General features: G+C 37.7%; 1 protein-coding gene across 2 annotated transcripts in view; it reads right to left on the reverse strand.

Moving 5' to 3' along the window:
• IGF2BP3 (insulin like growth factor 2 mRNA binding protein 3) overlaps positions 1 to 27,002 on the reverse strand; it is a 128,813-nt gene that overhangs the window by 76,281 nt on the left and 25,530 nt on the right. For both annotated transcript variants that reach the window (XM_049894153.1, XM_049894154.1), the window contains one exon: positions 5,558 to 5,606. In XM_049894153.1, the coding sequence (XP_049750110.1) occupies positions 5,558 to 5,606 (49 nt within the window). The remainder of the gene's footprint in view (positions 1 to 5,557; positions 5,607 to 27,002) is intronic.

The raw sequence follows: 27,002 nt of genomic DNA on the forward strand, positions 1-27,002 counted from the left end.
TAAGTTACATCACCTCTCTGTGACTCAACTGCTTTATCTGTAAAGTGGGGACGTGAACTACTGTGAATATTAAAACGGGTTAATTCAATGCCCAGCATATACGTGTTCAAAGTCAGGCCACTGTGAATAAAATTCATCTATCTGGGTCAATAGTTTCTTTAATTGCCTATTAAGTTCCTTCAAAACTTTCTGGTGAAAGTCAACTACCTCTAACAACTGTTCATGCTCAAACTCACTGATGCCATAGTAATATTAAAATATTTCCACAAAACCTCCCCAGGGGCTTCTCTGGGGTCAAAGAGGGAACTAACAGGCAAGGTTCTGTGCCACCTTGGAATAGCTCTATGTTCAAAAGGAGCCCTGGTCTCACAACGGTTAAGCACAAGGCCACTAACCGAAATGCTGACAGCTTAAATCTACCCAGTGGCTGTAAAGATTGCAGCCTAGAAAACCCTATAGGTTAGTTCTACTCTGTCACACAGGGTCACTATGAGTCTAACTCAATGGCACCTAACAACAATCTTTATCTACATTCATACACCAGTCTTCCACCATAACCATCTCCCTTTAAAGTTTAAAAATCACCTACACAGAACACTGTATTTATCTGCTACTACTTTTATTTATAACTCCAAGCTGTCTGTTGCAAAAGGCAACCTCTAACTGGGTTATTTCTAATATTTAACATCAGTGCCTCCCATGGCTCCTTCTTACTCAGTTCATATTTAATACCAATGCCACTGTATCCAGAGATGTCATCCTCTCTTCGACTAAGTTAAAGTATCTCACATCCTTAGCTTTACATTGTCAATTATACTTCAAATGCTGTCAATTATACTTCAAATGCTTTTTCTCTCACTCAATTTCTATTCTACATTAATTCATGTATCCATTATGGACCAGATAGCATTTGACTACAGGCCAAAGGAAGAACAACACTTGGACAGAAGATGCCCCAGAAGAAGTCAACATTTAACCTAACAGGGACTTCACCTAACAGGCTCATCACTTTTGCTTAAAGCTTTCACCCAACACACAAGCCAATCTTCTCATTGTCAACACACATACATCCAAGGCTTACAGTGAGGTTCCCTCTCAGCTATATTATATTAATTAACTACGGTATTGTCTGGTTTCCCTCAAACTAAATAACATGGTGTCTCTATTTCCCTGTTTACTTCCTTATTTCTTCTAAATAAAGACCATTTTTTTTTTTTCCTTCTTCTGCCAAGGTGTAGCAAAATGATGCGGCTATTTTTACTTCCTAGTAGCACAGCCAGGAAAGTCTCCTATATTCAATCTGTCTTACACCACTCAGAGTCCACTCTGGAATGGAATAACAGATTTCATTGCAACCACGGAGTCCCTGGGTAAAACAAATGGTTAAGTGTTCTACTACTAACTAGAAAGGTTGGTGGCTTGAACCCACCCAGAGGCAACTCAGAAGGCAGGCCTGGTGATCTGCTTCTGAAAGGTAACAGCCTTGAAAACCCAATGGCGTGTAATTCTATTCCACACACATGAGGTCACCATGAGTCAGAATTGATTTGATGACAACTGGCTTAGTTTTTCTTTGGTTTACTGTGACCTTAACAGATTTAAGGAGTTGTCACTAATCTTCCGTAAGTTTCTGACGTCTACAACTCAACTTTCACTAGGTATTTTTTTAAGTTTAATGTGGATGATATAATTTCCCAGTTATAACTACTTGGCCTCATCTCGCAAGCATAGTAATCTTATTTCTATAGAGTCAGTAGTATGCGTGCCTTTTTTCATTTCTGATTTTAGTTATATGTATCCTTTCTTGCTTTTTCCTTTTTAGTTGAACTAACGGTTTGTCGATTTTATTGATCTTTTCAAAAAACCAACTTCTGGTTTTGTTGATTATTGTTTTTCTGTTCTCTATTTTATTTATTTCTGCTTTGATCTTTGTTATTTCCTTCTGGTAGCTTTGCTCTTCTTTTTCTAGTTCCTAAAGTTGTAGAAGTGAGGTTATTGATTTGAGATCTTTCTTCTAATACTATGGTTTTAACATATGCATTCTCCATAAGTATTTGTCAGACTACATATTCAAATCTTTGACTGGGAAATATAGTCATTCTAGTCATAGGAGATGTCAGGGTCCTGCCAGTATTTAGAACCCTGTGATATATGTAAACAATTAAGTCTGTAGCTCAGACTGTTATTTCAGACAACAAACTGTGGAAACAGCATTACACTTTGCTCACCTGACTCCAGAATCAGAACCTAACTTGCCCTTTATAACCATTTCATTTCTATAACTAATGGGGTCTTATATTTCACGTCAGAGAAGGTAACCCTTTTGACATTTTTGTGAGAGCCCATTAGGAGTTTTGATTATTTTGACTGGACAATAATAGCAATACATTAACATTAGGAAAAGCTCTCTGAGGTGGCCTATCCTTAGGCCTTATTTTTTTAATACAGAAAGACATTTCTTAAATTTAGGAAATGGGGCTCATTTAAGACAGAGAGTAACGCGAACGGAAAAGTGATCAAAGGTGCTTAAAGTCAAGTGTCCAGCCATGATTTCATCGCTTCCCCCTTCCCTCAAGAATGCCTCCTTACCATACACCTCCCTTTGGGTATCTAGGGATCCAGATCTCTCTGCCATCTCTTAGTAACTGTAGAGACGACCCTTCCCCCTCTGATCATACCAAATCTATTTTTCAAGAGCCTCAGGCAAGGGGGGAGTGAAAACAGCTTACAAGAGGATTGGCAGAACAAAAGGGAATTTTTTTCACTTTTCCAGGTTAGAACTTTGGTCTGAATATTAAGCTCTCAATTCCAAATCTGGCTTCTGATTCTGGGGCTGGGACTCTGTACTCTTAGTGCTCCTTCGACAGCTGTCCCTTATTCATTTCTACCAGTATGAGGCATTAGAGGAACACTGCTCACATATAACTTACTGTAGGAATATGCTTGCTTTTTCTGTTATCCTCATAGGTCTTATTCTATAACAGTCACCCTTACCCTTTTTTTCAAGCCACTGCTTTATTAGTAAAACCACCATCATTTGTTCATGAAATGTCCCATGTCTAGGCCTCCTTGGCTATTTCTTCAGATCTATTTCTTGTAAACTTGAAATAAGACCTAAATTGAATGCAAACATCTATTTTTTTAAGACAAGGAAAAAAAAAAACACCAAACTTGTTGCCTTTGAATTGATTCTGATTCATAGTGACCCTAGAGGACAAAGGGGAACTGCTCCATAGGGTTTCCAAGGAGCACCTGGTAGATTCGAACTCCTGACCTTTTTGGTAAGCAGCTAAACTCTTAACCACTGTGCCACAAGGTTTCCTTTTAGACAAGAACACATCATAAATGATGTTACATGTTTTCTTTATATCAAATCAGGAGGCACATAATGTCAGGTTATTCTACTTTCCATGACTGTAAGATTGATCAGTGGACTTAAAACCTGATCCCTCCATCATAAAAGGAGCCCTGAACTATAAATGCAAAATGATCACTATGATAAGGCTTTGGCATAAGACTGCCAATGTATTCACTAGGTACAAATAAAGATACACAAAGTGATCTTTCTACAAAAAGGAAATAACAAAGGGTGTTCATTCAAGTCTTCCAGGAAAGGGAACAACCCCATAGCTCATCCTACTCCTCACAAGCCCTCAATAAATTTTTGTTGATAAATATTCCAAACAACCCTTAAAATTTTTTAAAAGGTTGAAAGTAGTGAGTTCCAACGTCTCATTTCCAGGATTCTTAAATTCAGTGTGTGCTCTTAATTCTTTGAATCTGTGTACCCATATTTGCCCATCTGAAAATGGACATAATGACATCAACTCAACTTTACTTCAAAGGACTACAGGGAAGGTCCAATGAAATAAGGCTAAGAAAAAGTCTGATGTGGCAAATAAAGGTTTAGCCTCATGAATAAGACCAAATTTTACCTCAGAATGAGGAAGAATGCAATGAAGCAAAAGCTTGAGAGGCCGCCAATAGAAACAGCAATCTAAATCTGAAAAGGTACTATGAATGAATTATAAAAAACACTGTCACTAGCCCAAAGCAGATATGCTAGTACTCTAGTATTTTACTTACTTAAAATCGGCTGCTATTGCTGGGCTATTTCATTGAAAGCTACATTACACTAGATAGAGTTCCAAAGCAACAAATCCTATATAACATGGCCCATCTTAAAAAAAGGTTATCAAACCTGTTATCTTGATACCACAAAACTGATTTAGGAGGCCCATCCCCAAAGCTATTGAATTCCTTAAAGAAATGTTAACCTAAAACAGGAAAACGTATGGAGTTCAATCTTATAAGGCACCGTTTTCATATACAAAAGTGTATTTTTCATACCTATGTAACTTGAAAAATGTTCAGCATATACCAAAGAAGCAACTCCTTCCTGCAAAGATTAAGCCCCATAATATGGTTCTGAAAATAAATGCTGTGTGAAATAATGACCTTGGAGAATGAGGCCTCAGATCTACTCTCCTCAGAGCACCTCCAAAAAACCTCTTAACCATATTCTGTATTGTGTTGAGGGTTCTCGTTTGGTGACTAGTCACATATTATTTTAGAAGGCTAAGTAATCTGAATCTAGTTATTCTTGATTTTATATTATAAATACATAAAAGCTGCTGTTGTATGGCCCTCATATGAATTATCTAGGATAATGAAATGTATAGAAACCAAAGTTTATTAGTGGTTACCAGGGCAGGAAGAAAGGAGAAAGGAAGAGTCACTGCTTAGGGGGCACTGAGCTTCTGTTAATGGTGGTGGAATAATTTGGAAAAAGACAGTGGTAATGGTCCCGCGGCATGATGAATGTAATTAATGTCACTGAAGGGTACAAGTTAAAAAGGCTAAAGTAGCAAATGTTTTGTTATACATTTCTACCACAATAAAAAATCAAAAAATCAAAAAAAAAAAAAAAAACCCTGCAGTTTCCCTGCACCCGTTCTCCAAGGTAAGCTTTAAGAAATTTCAGGTTCCATCGTCTGGAAGAGTCAGACATTTTCTAATCTCTTCAACTACGGGAGTCTTGAGGTCTCACCATCACTGCTATGCTTTGGAAACTGCTGACACAGGCCAGTCAACTGTATAAAATAGTTTTGTGTTTATACGCAATCACTACAATGCCATCATTTGAGCAAAAGGGAGCCAATGACATTTTAAAATAAAGTTTAAATAACAGGCATTTAAACGAGCACTTAATATTTAAATACAAGTGGCAGATTACCAGAAAGATCTCAAATCAGCAAGATCCCATCAGGGTGGGACTGTACAAGGAAGATTATCCAGTTACTCAAGAAACCTATGTCAGCTCTTACTTTTAAACACACCTCAAAGAGCAGATTTTAAAAAGCTATACCGTGACCGTGACCTTACTAAGGAACCCCCCCCCAACCCCTCGGCCCAATCAAGACACAGACCGCTAAGAAGGAAGGGTGTTTATGTTCTAGCACACCCAAGAATTGGGAGAAGGAGAAAAGTCTTTGGAAAAACCAACAGCAACACACTTACATACTGAGACCTTAATTTTAAATATAGAAATTCTTACCTCCCACTGTAAGTGAGGCGGGATATTTCGTATCTGAAGTTTCCGAATCCTGTGGAAGAATTTAAAAAAATTTATGCTTTAATGTTTAAAAACACAAGGCATTAATAGCCAACATGGAAGTTTAGAAACTATTTAATATATTACACTTTGTATTAAATATAAACCAATATATATGTACACATTTTTAAAATGCAGCTCAAGAAGGAAAAACAAGGAGACATGGCTACTCAGAAAATGCATATTGAGGCCTTTTGGAGACCCAATATTATTGGGCTGTTGGAGCTTATTTTAAAAGTCATTACAGTTGGCAGCTACAATGTTTGAAAAACTTTCTGCCTTATGACTGTATTTTAAATTGAAGCCCATTAGCCTAAAATAAAGCATCCCAGGACACAGACAAAGCCTTAGTTCAGGTGTTCTTAATTTGGAACTGTAGTCAAGGGTCCACGGACGGAATTCAGGGAGTCCATGAGCTTGAAAGGGGGGATCGCATCTTTATTTTCACTATCCCCTAAAGTGGAATTTAGCATTTCCTTCCATTATAAATACGGACAATAAACCATAGTAGGCTTAACAGTACTTGTAATTTTGTTACCATATAAATCAGACATTTTCATATCACGTTAAGTTGTTACAGATCTTGAAATTTCTACACTCACTATTCTGAAATTCAGTCATGTTGCCAGATATTACTTATTGTGTCAGGAAGCACATATTAGTATATCACAAGTTTTAACATTTTGCTAAGCATATTTCAAAATAATTGGTTTCCTTTCTAACCCTATGTGTTTTGTTTTACGCATTTTAAAACATCCTAAAAAGATTTCAGACTGCCAAAGACAGTGTCCAGCTACCACCACTGATTGCTCTGACACAGATCACAACAGAGGGTCCCAGACAGAACGGAAGAAAAATGTAGAACAAAATTCAAATTCACAAAAAAAGACCAGGCTTACTGGTTTGACAGACTAGAGGAACCCCCAGGACTATGGCCCCTGGAAACCTCTGTTAACTCAGAACTGAAGCTACTCCCAAAGTCCACCTTTCAGCCAAAGATCAGACAGGCCTATAAAACAAACAATAATACACTTTAGAGAATGTGCTTCATAGTTCAATCAATTATATGAGACCACATGGGCAATACCTGCCCAAAAGCAAAGACTAGAAGGCAGGAAGGAACAGGAAAACTGGACCAATGGACACTGGGAACTCGGGGTAGAAAGGGGGAATCTTGACACATTGCAGGGATTGCAACCAATGTCCCAAAACAATTTGGGTATAAATTTTTTAACAAAAAACTAAGCTGTGCTATAAACTTTCACCTAAAACACAATAAAAAAATTTTTTTAATCAGAAATGATACATCCTAGTCATCTTTAAATAGTGTTTTAACAAAGTACTCCAACAATTAAAAGTTGCTTTTCTCAAAAAAAAATTTCAGACTGCCAAATGAGTTTGCAGTACAGAGAAGGTCAGGAACCCCTTTCTTAATTCAAATACACACACACACACACACACACTCGTACGTGTGGGGCGTGTGTGTGTGTGTATCCGTCCCGTCTTCTTCTACCCCTTCCTTCTCCCAACAACGTCAAGAGGCATGAAAGAAAAAAAGAGCAAGAAAAAGAAAACACAGTACATTAATTATGCCAGACTGTACCGTAGATGGGAACCCTGGTGGCATAGTGGTTAAGAGCTACACCTACTAACCAAAAGTTTGGCAGTTTGAGTCCACGAGGCACTCCTCAGAAACTCTATAGGTCAGTTCTACTCTATCCTATAGGGTCACTACAAATTGGAATTGACTCGACCGCAACAGGTTTGGGTTTCTTGTGTTTGTTTTTGTTTTTGTTTTTTTGGTACTATAGATACCACCTACCAAAAACACCATCTTAAGAGGGGAAAGGAAATTATAAGCAACTAGCTATTTCTCTTAGCTATTAAAACCTTGCTTGCTCGAAGTGAAGGGGACTTGAAGCATTTACTGATCAAGATCAAAGACTACAGCCTTCAATATGCATTATACCTGATTATACAGAAAATAAAAATCCTTACAACCAGACCAATAAGCAACATCACGATAAAAGGGGAAAAGACTGAAATTGTCAAGGATTTCATCTTAGTTGGAACCACAATCAACACCTATGGAAGCGGCAGTCAAGAAATCAAATGACACCTTGCATTGGGCAAATCTGCCGCAAAAGACCTCTTTAAAGTGTTAAAAAGCAAAGATGTCACTTTAAAAACTAAGGTGCACCTGACCCAAGCCACAGTGTTTTCAATTGCCTCACATGCATGGGAAAGCTGGACAATGAATAAGGAAGACCGAAGAACAGGCACCTTTAAATTATGATGTTGGCGAAGAATATTGAATATACCATGGACTGCCAAAGAATGAACAAATGTCTTGGAAAAAGTACAGTCAGATGCTCCAAGCGAGGATGGCAAGACTTCCTTTCACATACTTTGGACATGTTATCAGGAGGGATCAGCCCCTGGAGAAGGACATTACGCTTGGTCAAGTAGAGGATCAGTGAAAAAGAGGAATACCCTCAGTGAGATGGACTGACACAACGGCCAGCAACGGGCTCCAGCATAAGCAATGATTACGAGGATGGTGCAGGATCGGGCCATGTTTTATTCTCTTGTACATATGGTCGCTATGAGTCAGAACTGACTTGATGGCACCTAACAACAGCTATTAAAAAAAAAAAAAAAAGACTAGCAATTGAGCTGGATATCTAGAGTGAAATAAAAAAGTACTTAATTTTTAGAATTAGGAATAAGAACTACAGTCAATTTCCTTTTCCAGACCAATTCGCTTTTTTTGAAGCAGAGCAAAAGTTCAGACTAAATTCATAGCTTGGTCCTCTGTCTCTTCCGTTCCTGCCAAAGCAAGAGAGCAAATAAATGCCACAGATACCATCTATTCCTTAAGAGACTCTAAAGACTGAGGAAGACTTAGGTACATCCTGTTTGTAATCATAAAATGAAGGCGGAATGGAGAAGCACTTTTACCTTATTTTTATGAGAGTAAAACAAAGCACAACCATCAGGGGACAAAAACAAAAGAGACGGTGATGGAAAATGTCAATTTTGGAAAAAAATTTCAAAACACTACCCAGTCTCAGAATATACAGATGCATTGCAAGCCTGGGATTTTATTTCAAAATAACTCCTGTGCTGATAGTTGTTCAAGCTATGGAGCAGGTACTACCTCTCTGCTTTTATGTAAGTGTGATATTTTCTGTAGGTTTAGAAACTTTCTAAGAGATTTCAAAAACTGCCACATATTGCTTCAGCTAACAGAAACACTGCTCACGTTGTATAAATATTTACCTTGGGCCACCAAGGAGGTAAGACTTATTTGCTACACATATGCAAGTACTAATCTGTTTTAATCAAGCATCTGATACTGAAAGAATTAGTAGCACAGTGTTAAGAAACTAAGACTTTATCCTGATTAGACTCATCTTTCCTCGTGTATATATTACTGAAAAATTTTTCCAAAAGTACACATGTAAATGTGCATACAAAGTTCAGGTAAATTAGCAGGTGATCGCTCATATTACAAAAGCAAACACCCGCTTCACAGAATGACTCCCAAGAGACTCTTTAAATAAGATACTATATCTCTGTATAGTCAAAGTAATCCATCAGTCATGTTTTCTCAAGGACTTTCTATCCACTCGGTAAAACGTACACCCAGCACCCACTTACTTATTGGAAGTTTCGGCAAAATAATTATTTCCCTTAAACAGTTGTCCAGTTTCCACTATCTGATTCTCTCAAGTTTCATTTTAGACAAACAGAAGTATTTTCATACACTTAGTGTTTTGGCCTCTAAACTGATTTTCACCCATTTACCCACTAACCCAAACCAAAAAAAAAAAAAAAAAAAACCCACTGCTGTCAACCAGATTCCAACTCATGGCAACCCCACGTGTTACAGAGTAGAACTGTGCTCCATAAGGTTTTCTTGGGTGGCAAAAATGGTTAAGTGCTGGGCTACTAACCAGAAAACTTGGTAGCTTGAACCCACCCACAGGCGCCTCAGAAGACAGGCCTGGTAATCTGCTTCCGAAAAGTCATAGCCTCGAAACCCCTATAAAGCAGTTTTACTCTTCACACATGGGATCACCATGAGTCTCAAATCAACTCAAAGGCAACTAACAAAAATCTTTACAAAAGCAGTTCGCTAGGTTTGTCATCCATGGAGCAGTTGGGTGGGTTTAGGTTAGCCGACTGCAAACCACTTGTGCCACCAAGCTCCTATTTACCCATTAACTAACCTTAAACTCTGAGTAGTTTCACCTCTGGCTCCACTGTTATCAGTACAAGAGCCAAAAAGCTCCACATTAGAGGGACCAACCAAGGCATGCATTGTACTCTCCCGCCACATAAACACAAACCTCAACCAGGAAAGAAGCTGAGAATATCTACCCCACTCAGTTCATCAACTGTACTTAGGAACTGCCTACTGCGACGTGATGGATCACTTTTGTGTGGCCTTTCTAGCTATGGTCTTGTAACTCCCACTCAAATGATTAGGTGGGACTATGCAGAAATGTGGCATACCAAAGGGATCAGTCAGTTTTACCATCCTGCTGGGCTTAAAATCAGCCACCCGAGAGGCAAGAGAGAAAAGACCCCATCACCACCACCACTACCGCCAAGGAAGAACGGCCAGGAAAAGAGGGTGCATCCCTGGATCCCTGCACTGAGAATCTCCTGGAACAAGGAGACAAAGATACAGCAGCAGAGACCTGGCAGAGGAGACAGCATAGTAGGCTTCCCAGCCCACAAAGAAAGCTGAGTGCCTTTGGGCAGAGGTGCGTGCCTATGAGCACAGCAGGGAAAAGGCTGTCCTGATGGAAGAACTGTATCCTGAGCATTCCTGAACCTGAACTGTAATGTTACTTCCCTAATAAATCCCATAATCGTGAGAATGTGAGTTGTGTGTCATCATTGCAATAAGTTGTCAAACCCAGCAGAGAAGTAGAGAATGCCGTGGGACAGATGGCTGGCATCAAAATTGGTAAAGATGGCAGACAGAGGAGGCATGTCTGACCTCTGCCTCATAAGAATCAGCCTTGGGCTGTTGATCTTGATTCTCCTTCCCCTTTGTGAAGTTAGAGGAAGTCAAATATGGCCCCCATGCCATTTTTACAGCTATACACAATCAAAACACCATCACCTCATCATCTCCCACCTGAGCTTTTTGACAATTAGGTTATTTGATTTGTATTTCATCCTAAATATTTAAGAGTCAAGAAAATAGATATATTTTAATAAATTATTTCTACCATATGACTACCAAATCATTAAAATTCAACTTAGCTATCAGCAAAATAAACTGGTGTTTCACCTCCTAAAACACACATAAGTAGTATTAAGTAGGATGCCTGCCCTATAACAGAATGGACTAACTAGGGGATCTCACTCACTGTCTCATTCAGGGCCTAGAACAGTGTCTGTACCTGATAAGCACTCAATTGATGGTCAAATTTAAATTTACCATAATATATAGAAGGGGAAGAGAAACACAAGCTCCACTATCCAGAAATTACTAAGATCTCTATTTTCTTACAGCTTGTAAGGTAGTGAGAACAACAACTGCCACACTTAGTTTTGGGAGGGGAGGGAAGAATAGAAAAATATTGAATTATTTAAGCACCCAGATTAAAAAAAGAAGCTTCAACACAATTCGTTTATAATTTAATCATATACAATTTAAGGGTTTTCCTCCTCCAGAGGGGAAAAAATGGGAATAGAGTTCGTTTTAAAGTCCTCAAGCTAACAGATAAAAACCGTCTTAAAATGCCCGTTGTTGTTGTTGTTAGGTGCCATTCAAGTCAGTTCCGACTGATAGTAACCATACGTAAAACAGAACAAAACACTGCCTGGTCCTGCACCATCCTCACAACCATTGCTATGTTTGAGCCCACTGTTGTAGCCACTGTCGTCAATCCATCTTGCTGAGGGTGGTCTTTTTTACCAAGCATGATGTCCTCCAGGGACTGGTCCCTACTGAAAACATGTCCCAGGAATGTGAGACAAAGTCTCGTCATCCTAGTTTCTAAGAAGCACTTTGGCTATACTCCTTTCAAGACAGGTTTGTTCGTTCTTCTGGCAGTCCATGATACATTCAGTACTCTTCACCAACGTCGTAATCCAAACACATCAATTCTTTGGTCTTATTCATTGTCCAGCCTTCACATGCATATGAGGCAATTGAAAATATCATGGCTGAGGTCAGGCACACCTTAGTCCTCAAAGTAACATGTTTGTTTTTTAACACTTTAAAGAGGTAGCCTGAAGTATTAGTTACCATGAAAATTCATAATAACTACTTATTAACTATTAAAGAGAAAATAGATCCTGTAGCCTCAAAAGGGTACCTTCAAAATCTTTAGTAATGGAACAGATTTAACTTGATTTTATAGAAACGTTTATATTGACACTAAACTAGAGAAACTAAAACCTCCATATGTATACATCGCCAGCTTCAATTACCAACTAGGACCACTTGACTTGTTTCTTCTCTACCTGCATTTATATAAAGTCCCACTTATACCAGTAAGCAGCTATAAAAGATAACACTTTTTGTTTCAACATAATCAGACCCCATTACTGCTTCTAAAAGTGATAAACAAAAATTCCTTGATATCAGCTACCGACTCAATGTTTATTTCCAATTGTCTAATAAATATCTTTTTATAGTCTGTTCATATCAATACCCCAACAAGATGCACAATGTATATATTTGATATGTCTTAAGTCTAATACGAGAGTTTTCCCCTCACTCTTTTTTCTTGCTACTTACTTGGCAGCTCTAGGTCATAAACCCTGTACAGTTATTCTGGATTTTACCAACTGCCTCTCCTTTACGTCATTTTACTATGTTGAATTTGATATATGATAATGTATGACACTTTTATAAGTGTAAAACTATCACACCAAATTATTGTTAGCTGCTGTCAAGTTGGTCCCAATTCAGGGGGTCCCTAAGCACAAAGGGATCAGACCGATGTGATCCATACAGTTTTCACTGGCTGATTTTTAGAAGCAGGTCACCAGGCCCTTCTTCCTATTCTGTCTTAGTCTGGAAGCTCCACTGAAACCTGTTCAGCATCATAGCAACACGCAAGCCTCCCCTGACAGAGAAGTGGTGGAGCCACCTGAGGTGCACTGGCAGGGAACTGAACCTGCATCTCTCATGCATGGAAGGTGAGAATTCTACACTGCACCACCACTGCCTTCGCCAAATAATTATAACATAATTAGAACTATCTGCATGCCCTCCACAACCCAAATGCATGCCACCCAGTGTAACTATCACCCCAAATTCTGTATTTATCACTCTTTTACCTTTTATTTATAAATACCAGTATCTCTAAAAGATGGCTCTTTTAAGTATTAAAAATACCTAAGATGGCTCTTTTAAGTATTAAAAATACCATTATCAGTCCTTAAATGAACAAAAACTTATCAATGCTCAAATTATTAAAAGAAAAATTTTTTAAACAATTCAGTTGTTCAAAGCAGGATCCAAGTAAGGTCCATACGCTGCATTTGGTTGGAACCCTGGTGGCGCAGCGGTAAAGAGCTATGGCTGCTAATCAGAAGGCTGGCAGTTCAAATCCTGCAGCTGCTCCCTGGAAACCCTATAGGCCAATTCTACTCTGTCCTATAGTGTCACTATAAGTCAGAATCGACTTCACGGCATCAGGTTGTTTTTTGGTTTTTTTTTTTTTTTTTGGTATTCTCTCTCATATCTACAGGTTTCCTTTTTTTTCTCCCCCTTGTTACTTAATTGAAAAAACCCTGTCATTTGTCCTGTAGTTTCTCAGATGGGATTTTGCTGATTGTACCTCTTTGGTGGTGTTTAAAGGCTTCTCCGTTCCTTATAAACTAGTAGGTAGTTCTGAAGACTCAACTAGCTTTTTGTCTGCTTGTTTGGTGAGGGATAATATTTCACAATGGATGTTTTATAATTCCATCAGGAGGTACATGATCTCTGGTTGTCTTTCTGTGATGCTGGCAACCACTAATGACCATCGCCTAAATTCATTATTTCATTCAAGATTGAAAGCAATGATTTTCTCATTCTATCATTCTTTGTGTTTAGCTGAGAATTTTGCATAAAAAGCAACTTCCCCTCATCAAATATGTGGGTACTCTGATACACAATAAGTACGGTAAAAGCAGGATAAATACTTGATTCTTTTCCTTTTGCCGTAAGTGGTTTTGAGTCCCCTCATCTCACCTCTGATTTCATACATGGCTGTAATGGACAGTTCCATGAACAATAAACTTGTCCAGCTCCCTCTACCCCAAAGCGCATGTCTTACACCACTCTGCTTTTTTGCCTCAGGGCTTTCTCCAAAGCCTCAGAAGAGTCCAGAGCAATGGAGATGAAACCCGGAAGAACAATCCTCAACTTACAGAGGAGGGGTGAGAGCTAGTAGATAAATGTTCCAGCCTCCATCCTTCAGATGGATAATTCTGGGAGACATCCTGTACATTTCTCAAAGGTCCGCATTTCCTATAGCAACCTCAATAACATAACCATCACAGGCTTTTTCTAAATCTCCGTCTCTCTCTCCCATGAACAAACTTCATGCAAAACCTATCCTCAAATCTCTGCTTTCAGATGAGTCCGAAGACGTGGTTATTTCAAAGTTTGCAGAATGAGTTGGTATCCTGACATCATCCAAAGATGACCAGCAGTGTTATTATGAATTCATTGAAAAATATTTTATATGGATCAATCAGTTGCAACCTTTTTGATGGTTTAAATTGCCCCATCTTGCCAACGAGTGGGAGCCTCTTTACATTGGCTCCTGTGTCTTTTCATATGATTCCATCTATCTTTGAGAGCTCTTTTTTCTTTTTGCTATAACATGATATTCCAAGTTCAACTTACACATTTCCTGCCCCCCACCTGCAATCATCCCCATCTACACAGAACCCTGGTTCGTTTTAGTCAGACAAAGTACATAGAGACCACAATCTGGTCAGTAGGGTGCTCATTGCTACTGGGTTGGTCATTACTCGTAGGCCTGAGCTAGAAAATACACATTTTGTTTGAAAGAGAAATACATCAAGTTCATACTCATTACTTTCAATTCAAATTTTAGACTAATCGGTTTTTGCTAAAGCCTTTTATTTGCATATTTTCTTCTAATGAAAAATCTGATTCCTAACAACATTGACATAAAGAATTGAATATAAACAAGAAAGGGCTTTATGTCTATAATCTCATTTGACCCTCACAACCAGCATTTTACAGACTGAGAAACAAAGGCAGGAGAGTTTAACTTGTCCACACACAACTAGCGTGTGGCAGTGTCAGAATCCACCTCTGGGCATTCTGTCTCCAGTCTTTACTCTTTAACCACACTACGCTGCAATCTTATACTAATTTCACTTATAACCCAAACAATAATATAACCATATCAAATAACTTCGGAAAAGCAGTTTGCGTGTTAAAATTCAAAAGGTAAAAAAGATACACTAATCCTAAGCAAAATTTTTACTTTACTCCATAGCTTTAAACCATACAGTCATAATTTACACACAAAGACTCAATACTGACATTCAATGTGCAGGTTATTACATATTAACACCAAGAAAGGAAGACAACTATGCTAAAAATGAAACTGCCTCGAGATATTATGAAGATTACATACACAGGCATACAGGCATTTTAGGTACCTGTGAAGCTAGTCATTTCATGTTCCACCCTAACGCAAGGCAGAGAAATTTATTAGACTTTAAACCTTCCATCCAAACTACCTACAAAAGTCCTGAATGTACATTTTGTCTTCACCTTATTCCTGCCAAAGGGCTTTGAGTCACCCCTTTATTTCTACCAACCGTTACACAAATCAAGCAGGAACCCTGTGGTCCCCACTTTATATATAAAGATGCCGAGGCTCACACTGTGATCTAACACTGCTAATAGCAGCTGACAACCAAGTCTAACTTGTAATATGTTACTCTTTGCCTTATTTTCTTATGCAAAGAACTGGGATACACATTCCACATTTGGACCAGTCATTTTCAAATAAAAGGCCTAGCCACGTGGACTCAGAGCAGTATAGTACAGCCTCTCTGACCAACCACTTGGTGGCACTCTGTACAAGCTGCAGATTTTTATTCCGGCTGTGCCAAACCAACTCAATCTTTGCCCAAGGGAAATTTGGTCAGCCTGGCTAAGTTCAATATTATAATTACACTCATCCTTTCTTGTTTTATACAGTTAAGAATTATCCCTTTGAAAAGTCAACCTCAATTTTCTAAAGAGTTTAATAATCCAAGCAGGTAAATAACCGGGGAATTGATCGGTCTCACACTACTGATGGTGTCAAATGGCATCATCTTACCTCATCGCTCGCTGACTTGGCCATCTCTTATCAAATCCTCTGAGAAGAGGTACCACCTCTCTTTATTACTACGTTGCGTAAAATTATAACATGCTCCAAAACCTATCTTCAAGTTTTAAAATAGGGAAATCTAGGAAGAACTCTGAGGTCCAAGTAAGGGGGATTGGCTAAATAATCCAGTCTACATAACAAAATATCATGGAGATACTATAAAATGGTTAAGGATATTTAATGAGAAACCATGTTCATGACATTGTTCACTGAAAAAAAGCACATGACAAAAATATAAAAATAAAAAATGTGCACATATATGTCAGATATATAGACACATGCACATGAATAGAAATAAAGAATTGAGGCGTAACACCAACATACCGGGATGGAATCTGGGTGATGGAATCATGGGCAACTTTCATCTTCTCTTTGCTTTCGTATTTTATAAAATAAATCTCACCAACGGTTAAGGGAAAAATAAGCTATTTTTCCAGTCTGTAATATAAACCAAGAATGAACCAAGGGAAACCATTTACAGATTTTGACTGTTATAGCTAGCACAGTAACCTCGGTTTTCCCTCTCCTCAAAGAGTTTACAGTCTAGTAGGAGAAATTAGACATTTCAGGTCAGTCCTTTCCTTAGGAAAAAAAAAAGGCAGTAGAAATGGAAAGGTGGGAGCAACATTGAAATTTTGGAGTAAAACAGACAGATCCTGGGTTAAGAACCCGTGTGAAAGACTGAATAGTATCTTTTGGATTGACAATTAAGAGGTCACAGTTACTCTAAAGAAAAGCGTATCTACTGCAACAGTCAAAGGTGTGCCAGATCCTGGTGAACTGAATACTGAAGGAAAAAAGGGGAAAAAAAAGACAAAGTATTCAGTTCTCCCAACTGTAAAGTTAAAAAGACATCACTCCACATGTGATCTAAGGACCAGCACTAAGAATCACCAGGAAAGTTTGCTACAAATGCAGATCCCAAAGCCCCAACAGAAACCTAACCAGACCCTGTGGGGGTAGATGGGGCGGGGAGGGGAGACAGTGGCTTCATATACACACTCAAGTTTGATGGTCACTGTATTAACAAGGCAGGTCCTGTGAGGGCAAAATCACTTCTTTCTTATTCACCGCTGTATACCCCAGCAGTTAGCAGAGTGCCTGGCTCATAACAATTAGTCAACACTGCTTAAAGCATGAATAAAAGAACAAAATCTCCTAATGTTACAGTTTTAAGTGAGACTCTAAAGCTATTCTTTTGCCATGCTCCCGCTCTCAGATCTCCATGGAAACAACATCCATGTTTTAGTCCCCTTCACTAAAACAGAGATATTTCTCTTACTTCTCACCTTATCGTTTGCATCCATACAGAAGAAGGTCTGACAGCCATAGTATGTATATGGAAACCTGACCAAAGCCAGAGAGTGGGCTGGTAGAGTCCAAGAAAGGCCAAATGCTCTGTGTATGGCTCTCATTACTAATATCTGCATTTACATACCACCATGTCTCTTTCTTAACAGAGACTAATGTTCTTCAAAACAAGGACACAGGATTCCTTAGGATGCGTGCAAGGTGGGAAGACTGAACATTCTCCAAAACAACAGTGGAATTAATATGGCACAAACTGATCCTTGATCCCCGAATAATCAAACTTTTCTGTAGTTTTCATACTGTGGCTTAATGTGAAAACGTGGCTTTAAACAAAATAGTCACCACCAGTATTTCAGAAAACTGTAAATATCTCACAACCACAGAAACACATGCTGTTCAACACTGGAGAGAGTTACTATTTAAATAAAAAGCTCATTGCCTGTATGACTCAAAAATGCAGGTCTTTCAAAAGTATAACATTAATACAATATACAAAATTATGTATCTCTCCCTTGAAAATTAGTGTGGTCACAAGGGGAAAAGTACATAGATACAAAACCTCTAATATGCTTGAACACACTGAAAATTAATCAGTCCTACATTTTTCCACAGTTAAAAACTGATTTAATAAATACCATTACATTTTTTTCCAGCAAGACTCAACATCATAATTTTAACAAGTGATTTAAAAAGCTGTGCATTTTGAACAGCTCTGTCCAATAGAGTAGCCATTAGCCACATCTGGCTATTGAGCACCTGAAATGAGGCTAGTCCAAACTGAGCTGTTCAAATACAGCGGCTTATTATGCTATTACACTATTCCCTCTGCTGTAGCATGAGTAAAATACATATTGAATTTCTAAGACTTAGTCAAAAGAAGAATGTAGTTTCTCATTAATAATTAATAGTAATACACATAATTTTAACTTCTAAGTAGCCACATTAAAAGTTAAAAATATATATATCATCTGTACATCCTAAATATTTTAACATGCATTACATATATATATACATTTTACACATACATATTTTGATTGACAGATCTAACACTTAGTATACTTGATTCACAAAGGCAAAACTAATTGATTAAATTTTATTTCTCTTTGTCAAGAAAATTTCAAGATCAATAAATATTTTATATAAAATACATGGAGTATTTTTTTACATGAAAGTAACACTAAGTTGGTAAGAGTTAAGAATTTTAATATGATTAAATTCTTTACACTATATTTTGAATACAGTTAATTTGTTAATATTTTCATTAACACTTTTTATGTCATTATTAGTGCTAAGTAGTTATGGTCCTTATCCAAGGCAAACCCTTGGATTTGTTTTTGTTGGCGGGAAAGCTTGCAACTGATCATTTATCAAAGTTACATTACCTTCCCATCAATTTTGGAAACTACAATAATCCCACTACCCAAGAGTTTCAAGAATGAAAAGGGTTTAGACGCCTCCTTGTTTAAGAAATAGTTCTAAAGCCCATATGGCTTATCTTTCCAACTTTAATATGTTTTATATAATCAAGCAAATAAAATATGCAAACAAATGTTATTGGTCACAAGAAGAGAATCAGCATGAAAGTTCTCAGTTTCATGTAATTAGACATTTATGTAGCCAAAAAAGGAAACCCTGGTGGTATACTGGTTAAGTGCTACAGCTGCTAACCAAAGGGTTGACAGTTGGAATCTGCCAGGCGCTCTTTGGAACTCTCTGGGGCAGTTCTACTCTGTCCTATAGGGTCGCTATGAGTCGGAATCAACTCAATGGCCACGGGGTTTGGTTTGGTAGCAAGAAAAATGAAAAAAGAAGATATACAAATTTGATCCAAATATCTCTGACATTCCTGATCCTAGGCAGCTAAACTCTTTTCCTCCAAGATTATAATCTTACTAGACTTTACAGATAAGCCTTCTCCCACCAGAAAGCATAATATAAATGCAATGTAGCAATTTTTTCTCATAAATAAGTTATGTAACCTCCTTGTGAGGTAAAACAAGTTGCTTACCAAAAAACCCAAAAACAAACCCAGTGCTGTCAATTCCGACTCGTAGCAACCCTATAGTACAGAGTAGAACTGCCTCAGAGAGTTTCCAAGGAGCGCTTGGCAGATTCGAACTGCTGACCCTTTGGTTAGCAGCTGTAGCACTTAACCACTACACAACCAGGGCTTCCTAAGCTGCTTACAACACTACTTAAAAGAAGAACAGGTTAAAGAAACTATGTTTCACTTAAATGCAACACGCTTCCCATCTACATCAATTTTTCCCCAAACTTGAACTCATCCATATTAATCAACTATTTTGAATCTAAGTATTAATTCATTTAAACAAATAAATCTTGACCAAAACATTAAAATTTTCCTTTTTACCTATAATGGGCATGCCAATTAAAAAAAAAAAAAACTCGAAAATTATCAGGGCTCTAGATTTTATCTTCTCCTCTGGGACAGAGGTATATAAATGAAAAAGACATCACAGAAATACAACCAGTGGGGATAGCTAGCTCAACTGGCATAACACTGTTTATAAAGAAAATGTTCTACATTGTACTTTGGTGAGCAGCATCCGGGGTCTTAAAAGCTTGTGGGCAGCCATCTAATGTATTCTACTAGTCCCACCCCGTCTGGACCAAGGTAGAATGAAAAAAACCCAAGACACAAGAGAAAGATTAATCCAAAGGACAAAGGGACCACAAACCGAATGGACCACAAACTACCACAGCCTCCACCAGACTGAGTCCAGCACAACTAGATGGTGCCCAGCTACCACCACCGACTGCTCTGACAGGGATCACAATAGAGGACAGAGTAGAAAAAAATATAGAACAAAATAGTAACTAACAAAAAATAAATACCAGGCTTACTGGCCTGACATAGACTGGAGAGACCCTAAGTGTATGGCCCCCAGACACCCTTATGGCTCAGTAATGAAATCATTCCTGAAGTTCACCCTTCAGCCAAAGATGAGACAGGCCCATAAAACAAAATGATACTAAATGGGCACATCAGCCCAGGGGAAAGGATGAGAAGGCAGGAGGGGCCAGGAAAGCTGGTAATGGGGAACCCAAAGTCGAGAAGGGGAGAGTGCTGACATGTCGTGGGGTTGGCAACCAATGTCATAAAACAATACGTGTACTGTTTAATGAGAAACTAGCTTTCTCTGTAAACCTTCAGCTAAAGTGCAATAAGAAAAAAAGAAAGGTATAAAAAGTTGGTAGCAAGCACTGAAACTCCTTAAGTATAAAAGAGCAGTCAAAATATTTTTCTAAGTATAGTAAAAAAAAATAAAACAGATGCCAAATTTTATTCTACAAGATTAAAAATTAATAATTATCAAATGGTTTATTTTTATTTCTAAGTTTTTTTTTTAATTGTTGTAACACAACAACACATCAATTCAACATTTTTCAGGTGTACAACTTAGTGATATCAATCACATTAATCAAGGTGTTCAACCATTACCCTTAATTGATGGCAAATTTCCCATCACCAAGAACAGAAACTCACCGCTTCCTAACCACTAATAAACTTTGGTTCTACACAATTTACACATAAGTAAACTTTGATACAAACAAAACAGATGCTGCAGATGAAAAGTCGCAGCCTCTAACAGTACTGACATTAGCATCATTCAAGAAAAGACTATTCGTTTCCAAATTATTTCTACCATAACTACAATTTAACGATATATTTTAAAAGTTCAATGACACTGGGAAATGAAAATAACAGATACCATTCCTGATGGATAAGAGACTGTGCCAGGCACTTGAAATACATTTTCATTGTATTCTTACACCAACAATTAGAAGTATTAATAGTACTACTTTACAGATTCAAATAAATAGCCTCAAGAGATTATTTCAGCCAAGGTCAAAAGGCAGGTGTATAGGAAGGTGAGAAACCCTGGTGGCATAGTGGTTAAATGGTGCGGCTGCTAACCACAATGTCAGCAGTTTGAATCCACCAGGCACTCCTTGAAAACTCTATGGGTCAGTTCTACTCTATCATATTGGGTCGCTTTGAGTCAGAATCGACTCGATGGCAACAGCTTTTTTTTTTTTTTTTTAAATACTTAGGAAGGTACAGAGGAAGTGGAGAGTGATGAACAGGTGAAGCACAGGACATTTTTAGGGTGGTGAAACGATTCTGTATGATACTGTAATGTCGAACACATAACATTATGAATTTGTTAAAGCCCACAGGACTGTACAAAACAAAAAGTGAACCGCAATGTAAACAATTGGACTTTGGTTAATAACAATATATCAATATTGAGCACTTGAAACAAGGCAAGTCCAAATGGAACTGTTTTATAAATATAATATACATACCAAAATGTGAAGATTTAGCAAAATTTCTCATCCATAATTTTTGTATAGATTACATTAATTTAACGACTGTACCACCAAAAGCAAGAAGTTAATGGGAAAGAGTGTGCAGGGGGGAAGGGAGTAGATGGGAACTCTGAATTTTCTGCACAATTTTCCTGTAAACCTAAAACTGCTCTAGAGGACTAAGTTTTTTTTTTTTAATGCAGATTTACGACAAAGACAAATTCAAACTTATCCTAACTCCAATGTCATGCTACTTCTACCTTAATTTTAGACGTCTAATTGACATCTGTGTAAGAGAAAACCACTTACACACGTCTTCAGAAAAACTGTCTAATCATAACAACATTTACTCCATACAATCAAACTATATAAATTCTAATCTTCTGGAAGAAACACTAGAAATTTTCTAATTTACAACCTACATTTTACAGAGGAGGCCCAAGGCAGTCATTTCAACACAGAGTAGAACATTCCATGGCACACATTCAGCGTTATCCACCAGCTAACATGATATATGGATAAAACAAATAACTGTACTAAGCAAAAAAAAACCATCGCCGTGGAGTCAATTCCAACTCACAGAACTGCCCCATAGGGTTTCCAAGGAGTGGCTAGTGGATTCAAACCGTCGACGTTTTGGTTAAGCAGTGGAGCTCTTATGGTATTAAAGAAGTTCCTTTAAGGAACTCAACATGCTTATAATAGTTGCTAGACCCATTAGATGATAATCTTTAAAAATGTCAGACATTAGCCTTTTAGTTAAATAAGCTTTATAGTAACCTTCTAGTTGTGGTGTGAGGTTGTGTTTTTCTCCCCCCCCCCTTAGTACTTCAGGAACTATATTTCACACTCCCAGTTATATAAAATTCTGAGATGATGAATTCTGAGCAGCAATAATGGCAAAAAAATCTTAACACACTTAAAATGACCTAGATACTAGACAATCCAACGGCTTTACACGTAGTTCAAATTCTAAAACTTTAAAACACAGCGTGTTAAAACTGTGACCCCTAGCATGACAATCTAGGATGTGATAGATACCATGCTTATAATCGATGTGATCATAGTACACAAAAGCACTCTACCTATGACTTTAACACATCTCCAAATCCACAGAGGATACAATTCTCTCAAAGGAAGAAAGTCTTCTTTATGATATTGACGTAATTGGCAAAAATGTTTAACATGTGCCAAGAAACAGCATGCTGTCCCAGAGAACACTGCCAGAGGTATAAATGGCCTTTGCCTTTGCGTAATACTGGCCCTCAAGGGTACTGAAAGCGCATCTATCTGCCCTTGGGCTTTCTCCGACGCACGGAGTCTAAAATGGCCTTGTCCTCCCCACCAAATGTTCTTGTTCTAACCCTTTTCAAAGCTTTAAAACTAGAAAAAGCATCATAAACTAAAATCTGGGATTAACAACCTGTACAAGGCATTAAACTTTGGTGGGCTGGGCTTTAGACTTTCACACCTTGTAAAAACGTTGAAATATAAGTATTTTGAAAATGCCTAAGCTTCTAAGAACGTGTTAAACAGCCAAGCACTTTAATGATTGCCTAAAGACTTGTAGAAACCAGTAAGCTATCAGAACAGACTGTCCATCGGGGGCAGCCCACCAGGATTCCAATACACCACCAGCCATCTGTCCACAAATCACGTCATTTTTATTTTCACAGGCTTCGGTAGGACTGGGGAGGGACAAAGTTTTAAGTTTCAACTTTTTTTTTAAAGAGGTCCTGCATCACACACATACCCTCACACACACATTTAGCCCACGCTACCAATGATTAAAGCCTGAACACATCTTAAATCTTGAAAGCATAACATCAGCTACAAGCACTTGCGATTCTAAATACCTTCCCTATAGACTTGTCTGCTGGATATCATTTCAATAGTTATTTGTGCCTATGTTTAGAGCTGCAGCTGTCTGGAGACTTGCGAAGGCTTTAAATATACAAAGTGAATAACTAAAAAGATTAGTTGGGGAATTCTATCTTCAGTCTGAAACAAGCAGAAAAGGCGGTGAGAAAAATACCGTATGTGCCTCTTGGTTACCTGTCCTAACCAAGAGCCTATAAATTCAGTCAGGACAGTTATGAGGCTGAACAGACAGCATCAGAACAACCAACCAGAGCCAGGTCTGATATACAAACAGTCCCTGGGTTACAAACGCGATCAGTTCCTAACTGTGTCTTTAAGTTGAATTTGTAGGTAAGTCGGAACAGGTGCATAGGGTTCTTATTTAGCCTTACTTGAATGCAAGAAAAGGTTCATTTTCAATTATTTAAAAGCTGCACGTGCAGCAAGCAAAGGTGATTGTGATGAAGAATCTGTTGTGAGTGGGGGTTGGGTCAATCGTTTCAAAGTGAGGACAAATTTACATGGCATTAAAGGGCAAGTAAAAACAGATATAAGAACAGATATAACCTGGGGACTGCCCAAACTTCTAGTAAGATACACATCCTAAAATTCTGTAGATAAAAAGACAGGGACAGAGAGAAAGACTTGTGAAACTTAACAGCTCTTACTTCTTCCAGCAATGACAAATTTGCTAATCAAACCATATTTTTAAAACAAATGTAACATTTAAAGCTCAAAATATACAACTAATCTCAAATATATTATGCATTAAGTTAAAAAAAAAATTGCCATCAGAGCCTATTTCGGATCATAGCGACCCTATATGACAGAGTAGAACTGCTCCATGGAGTTTCCAAGGAGCTGATGGATTCAAACTGCTGACCTTTTTGGTTAGCAGCTGAACCCTTAACTACTACACCACGAGGGTTTCCTTACTACCTGGAATTTCGAGATATTTAATTACACTTAATCATGTAGGTTATTTAAGAGCCATTAGTTTAAACAAGTCTATAAATTCAGAATCAGCCAGAGTGATGTGCACTAAATGTTTTTGGTTTCTAGCTGGAATTAAAACATCACTGTTCCATTAGTTAAAAACTACTTGTACACCTCACTTTGAAAATCAAATATTTATGTGGCTAACAGTTTAAGAACTAAGATATAATTTCCTTCTTTAAATATATGAACTATTTCCTTTAAGTTTACAAATGAAATTTCAATTTTTCAGATTATCAGTATTTCGGTAACATTTTTCTGTAAAAATACTAATCTTAAAACTGAAAGAGTTTGGTTTTAAACCTAAAAAAGTAGTTTAAGAATACCACTGGAATTGAATTTAGCACACAGAACAAGTTTTAGTTCCTATAATGTGTTATGTACATGCTATTTAAAAAGGATTGTACTGAGGCTTTCAGAGATTTGGGTTTTTTTTTTTTTCTGGAGGGTATACATGTCTTCTTTCCATCACAATTGACTGTGCTAAGCGCAGGGTAAACCACATGGCCAGAATTTTCTAGAAATTAGAATAATCTGTAACAAGTACTAATAATGAAACAAAAAATACTGTTAGTATCCTATTAATACATTATAACTTGTTTCAATGTCTTTGTCATTATCAGCCTGGCTACAGGTAAATGTATCTTACTCCAAAATCATTGAGATTTCACTATTTTAACAGTTTTGAACATACCATGTTCCCACAATTCCCTTCCCCTACTTTGCAAAGCATCTTTGAAACTTCTTCACAACTTTAAAAAAAGGCACAAGGCTGAGTATATAGTATTTTTTTTAAGAGTAAACATTCATAGATGCTCATATATGCATAAAAATTTTCCAAAAGAACACAAGAAATTACACAGTAGTTTTATTTGAGGAAGTAGAAAAAGATGATTTCCATCATTTTTATGGCTTAAATTTTGGCATGTGTACTATATTGAAAAATTCTTCCAATAAACTTGAAACCCCACCATACACCATATAGAAAAAATAACTCAAAATGGATCAACGACCTAAATATAAAAGCTAAAACCCTAAAATTCTCAGAACAAAACATAGGAATAAATCTTCGGAACCTTGTATTTGACAATGGATTCTTAAAGGCAATACCAAAAGCACAAGCAACAAAAGAAAAAAATTAATAAAATTGGACTTCAAAAAAAAACTTAAAAATTTTTTATTGTGCTTTAAGTGAAAATTTACAAATCAAGTCAGTCTCTCATATCAAAATTTATATACACCTTGCTATATACTCCTACCTTCTCTCCCCCTAATGAGACAAGCACACGCTTTCTCTCCATCCTCTATTCTCGTGTCCATTCAGCCAGCTTCTGTCCTCCTCTGCCTTCTCCTTTCCCCTCCAGACAGGAGCTACCCATACAGTCTCATGTGTCTACTTGATCCAAGAAGCTCACTCCTCACCCATTATCATTTTCATCCTACAGTCCAGTCCAATACTTGTCTGAAGAGCTGGCTTTGGAAATAGTTCCTGTCTTGGGCTAACAGAAGGTCTCAAGACCATGACCTCCAGGGTCCTTCTAGTCTCAGTCTGACCATTAAAAGTCTGGTCTTTTTACAAAAATTTGAGGTTTGCATCTAAAAAATAAAATAAACTTTTGTGCATCAAAGAACATTATCAACCAATCAAGGACAACCTACAGAATGGAGAAGATATTTGGAAACCATTTATCTGATAAGGGTTTAATATCCAGAATGTATAAAGAACACCTATACCTTAAAAAAAAAAAAAAAAGGTAGACTTAGACATTTCTCCCAAAGAAGATATACAAATGGCCAATAAGCACATGAAAAGATGCTCAACATCATTAGTCATTAAGGAAATGCAAATCAAAACCTCAATATGAGATACCACTTCACATCCACCAGAATGGCTATTACCTAATAAAAAGAAAATAACAAGTGTTGGCAAGGATTTGAAAAAATTATTGATGGGAATATGAAATGATACAACCGCTGTGGAAGAGTTTGGTGATTCCTCAAAAAGTTAAGCACGGAATTAGTATAAACCAAACCCGTTGCCCCGACGAGTCGATTCCAAATCATAGCGACCTTACAAGACAGTGGAGAGCTACCCCACAGGCTTTCCAAGGAAAAGCTGATGGATTCAAACTGCTGACCTTTTGGTCAGTCGCGGAGCTTTTAGCAACTACACCACCAGGGTTCCAGGAATTGCTATATGAACCAGTGATTCCACTCCTGGTATACAGGAATCCCCACTTTTGGGAAGACCTACATTAGTACCTGTTTTGGCTAACGGAAAGAAATCCGAAGAAGATTTTCACTCAAGAAATAAGGCAAAAGTGGAAATAGAGGCAATCAGTGTTTGTTTTGCAGCAAGCGGATAAAGAGGCAATGCACACCTCAAGCAGCGAGAGTGACGTCCCCAAGCTCCTTGCCCGGGAACTAAACTCAGCATCTCAGCTTCAAATCGCCTTATTTTCTGAGTCTGGGAATGCACAAAAAGTTTTTCCATATAAATT

The sequence above is a fragment of the Elephas maximus genome, chromosome 8 (assembly GCF_024166365.1).
Source record: "Elephas maximus indicus isolate mEleMax1 chromosome 8, mEleMax1 primary haplotype, whole genome shotgun sequence".
Taxonomy (NCBI): Eukaryota; Metazoa; Chordata; class Mammalia; order Proboscidea; family Elephantidae; genus Elephas; species Elephas maximus.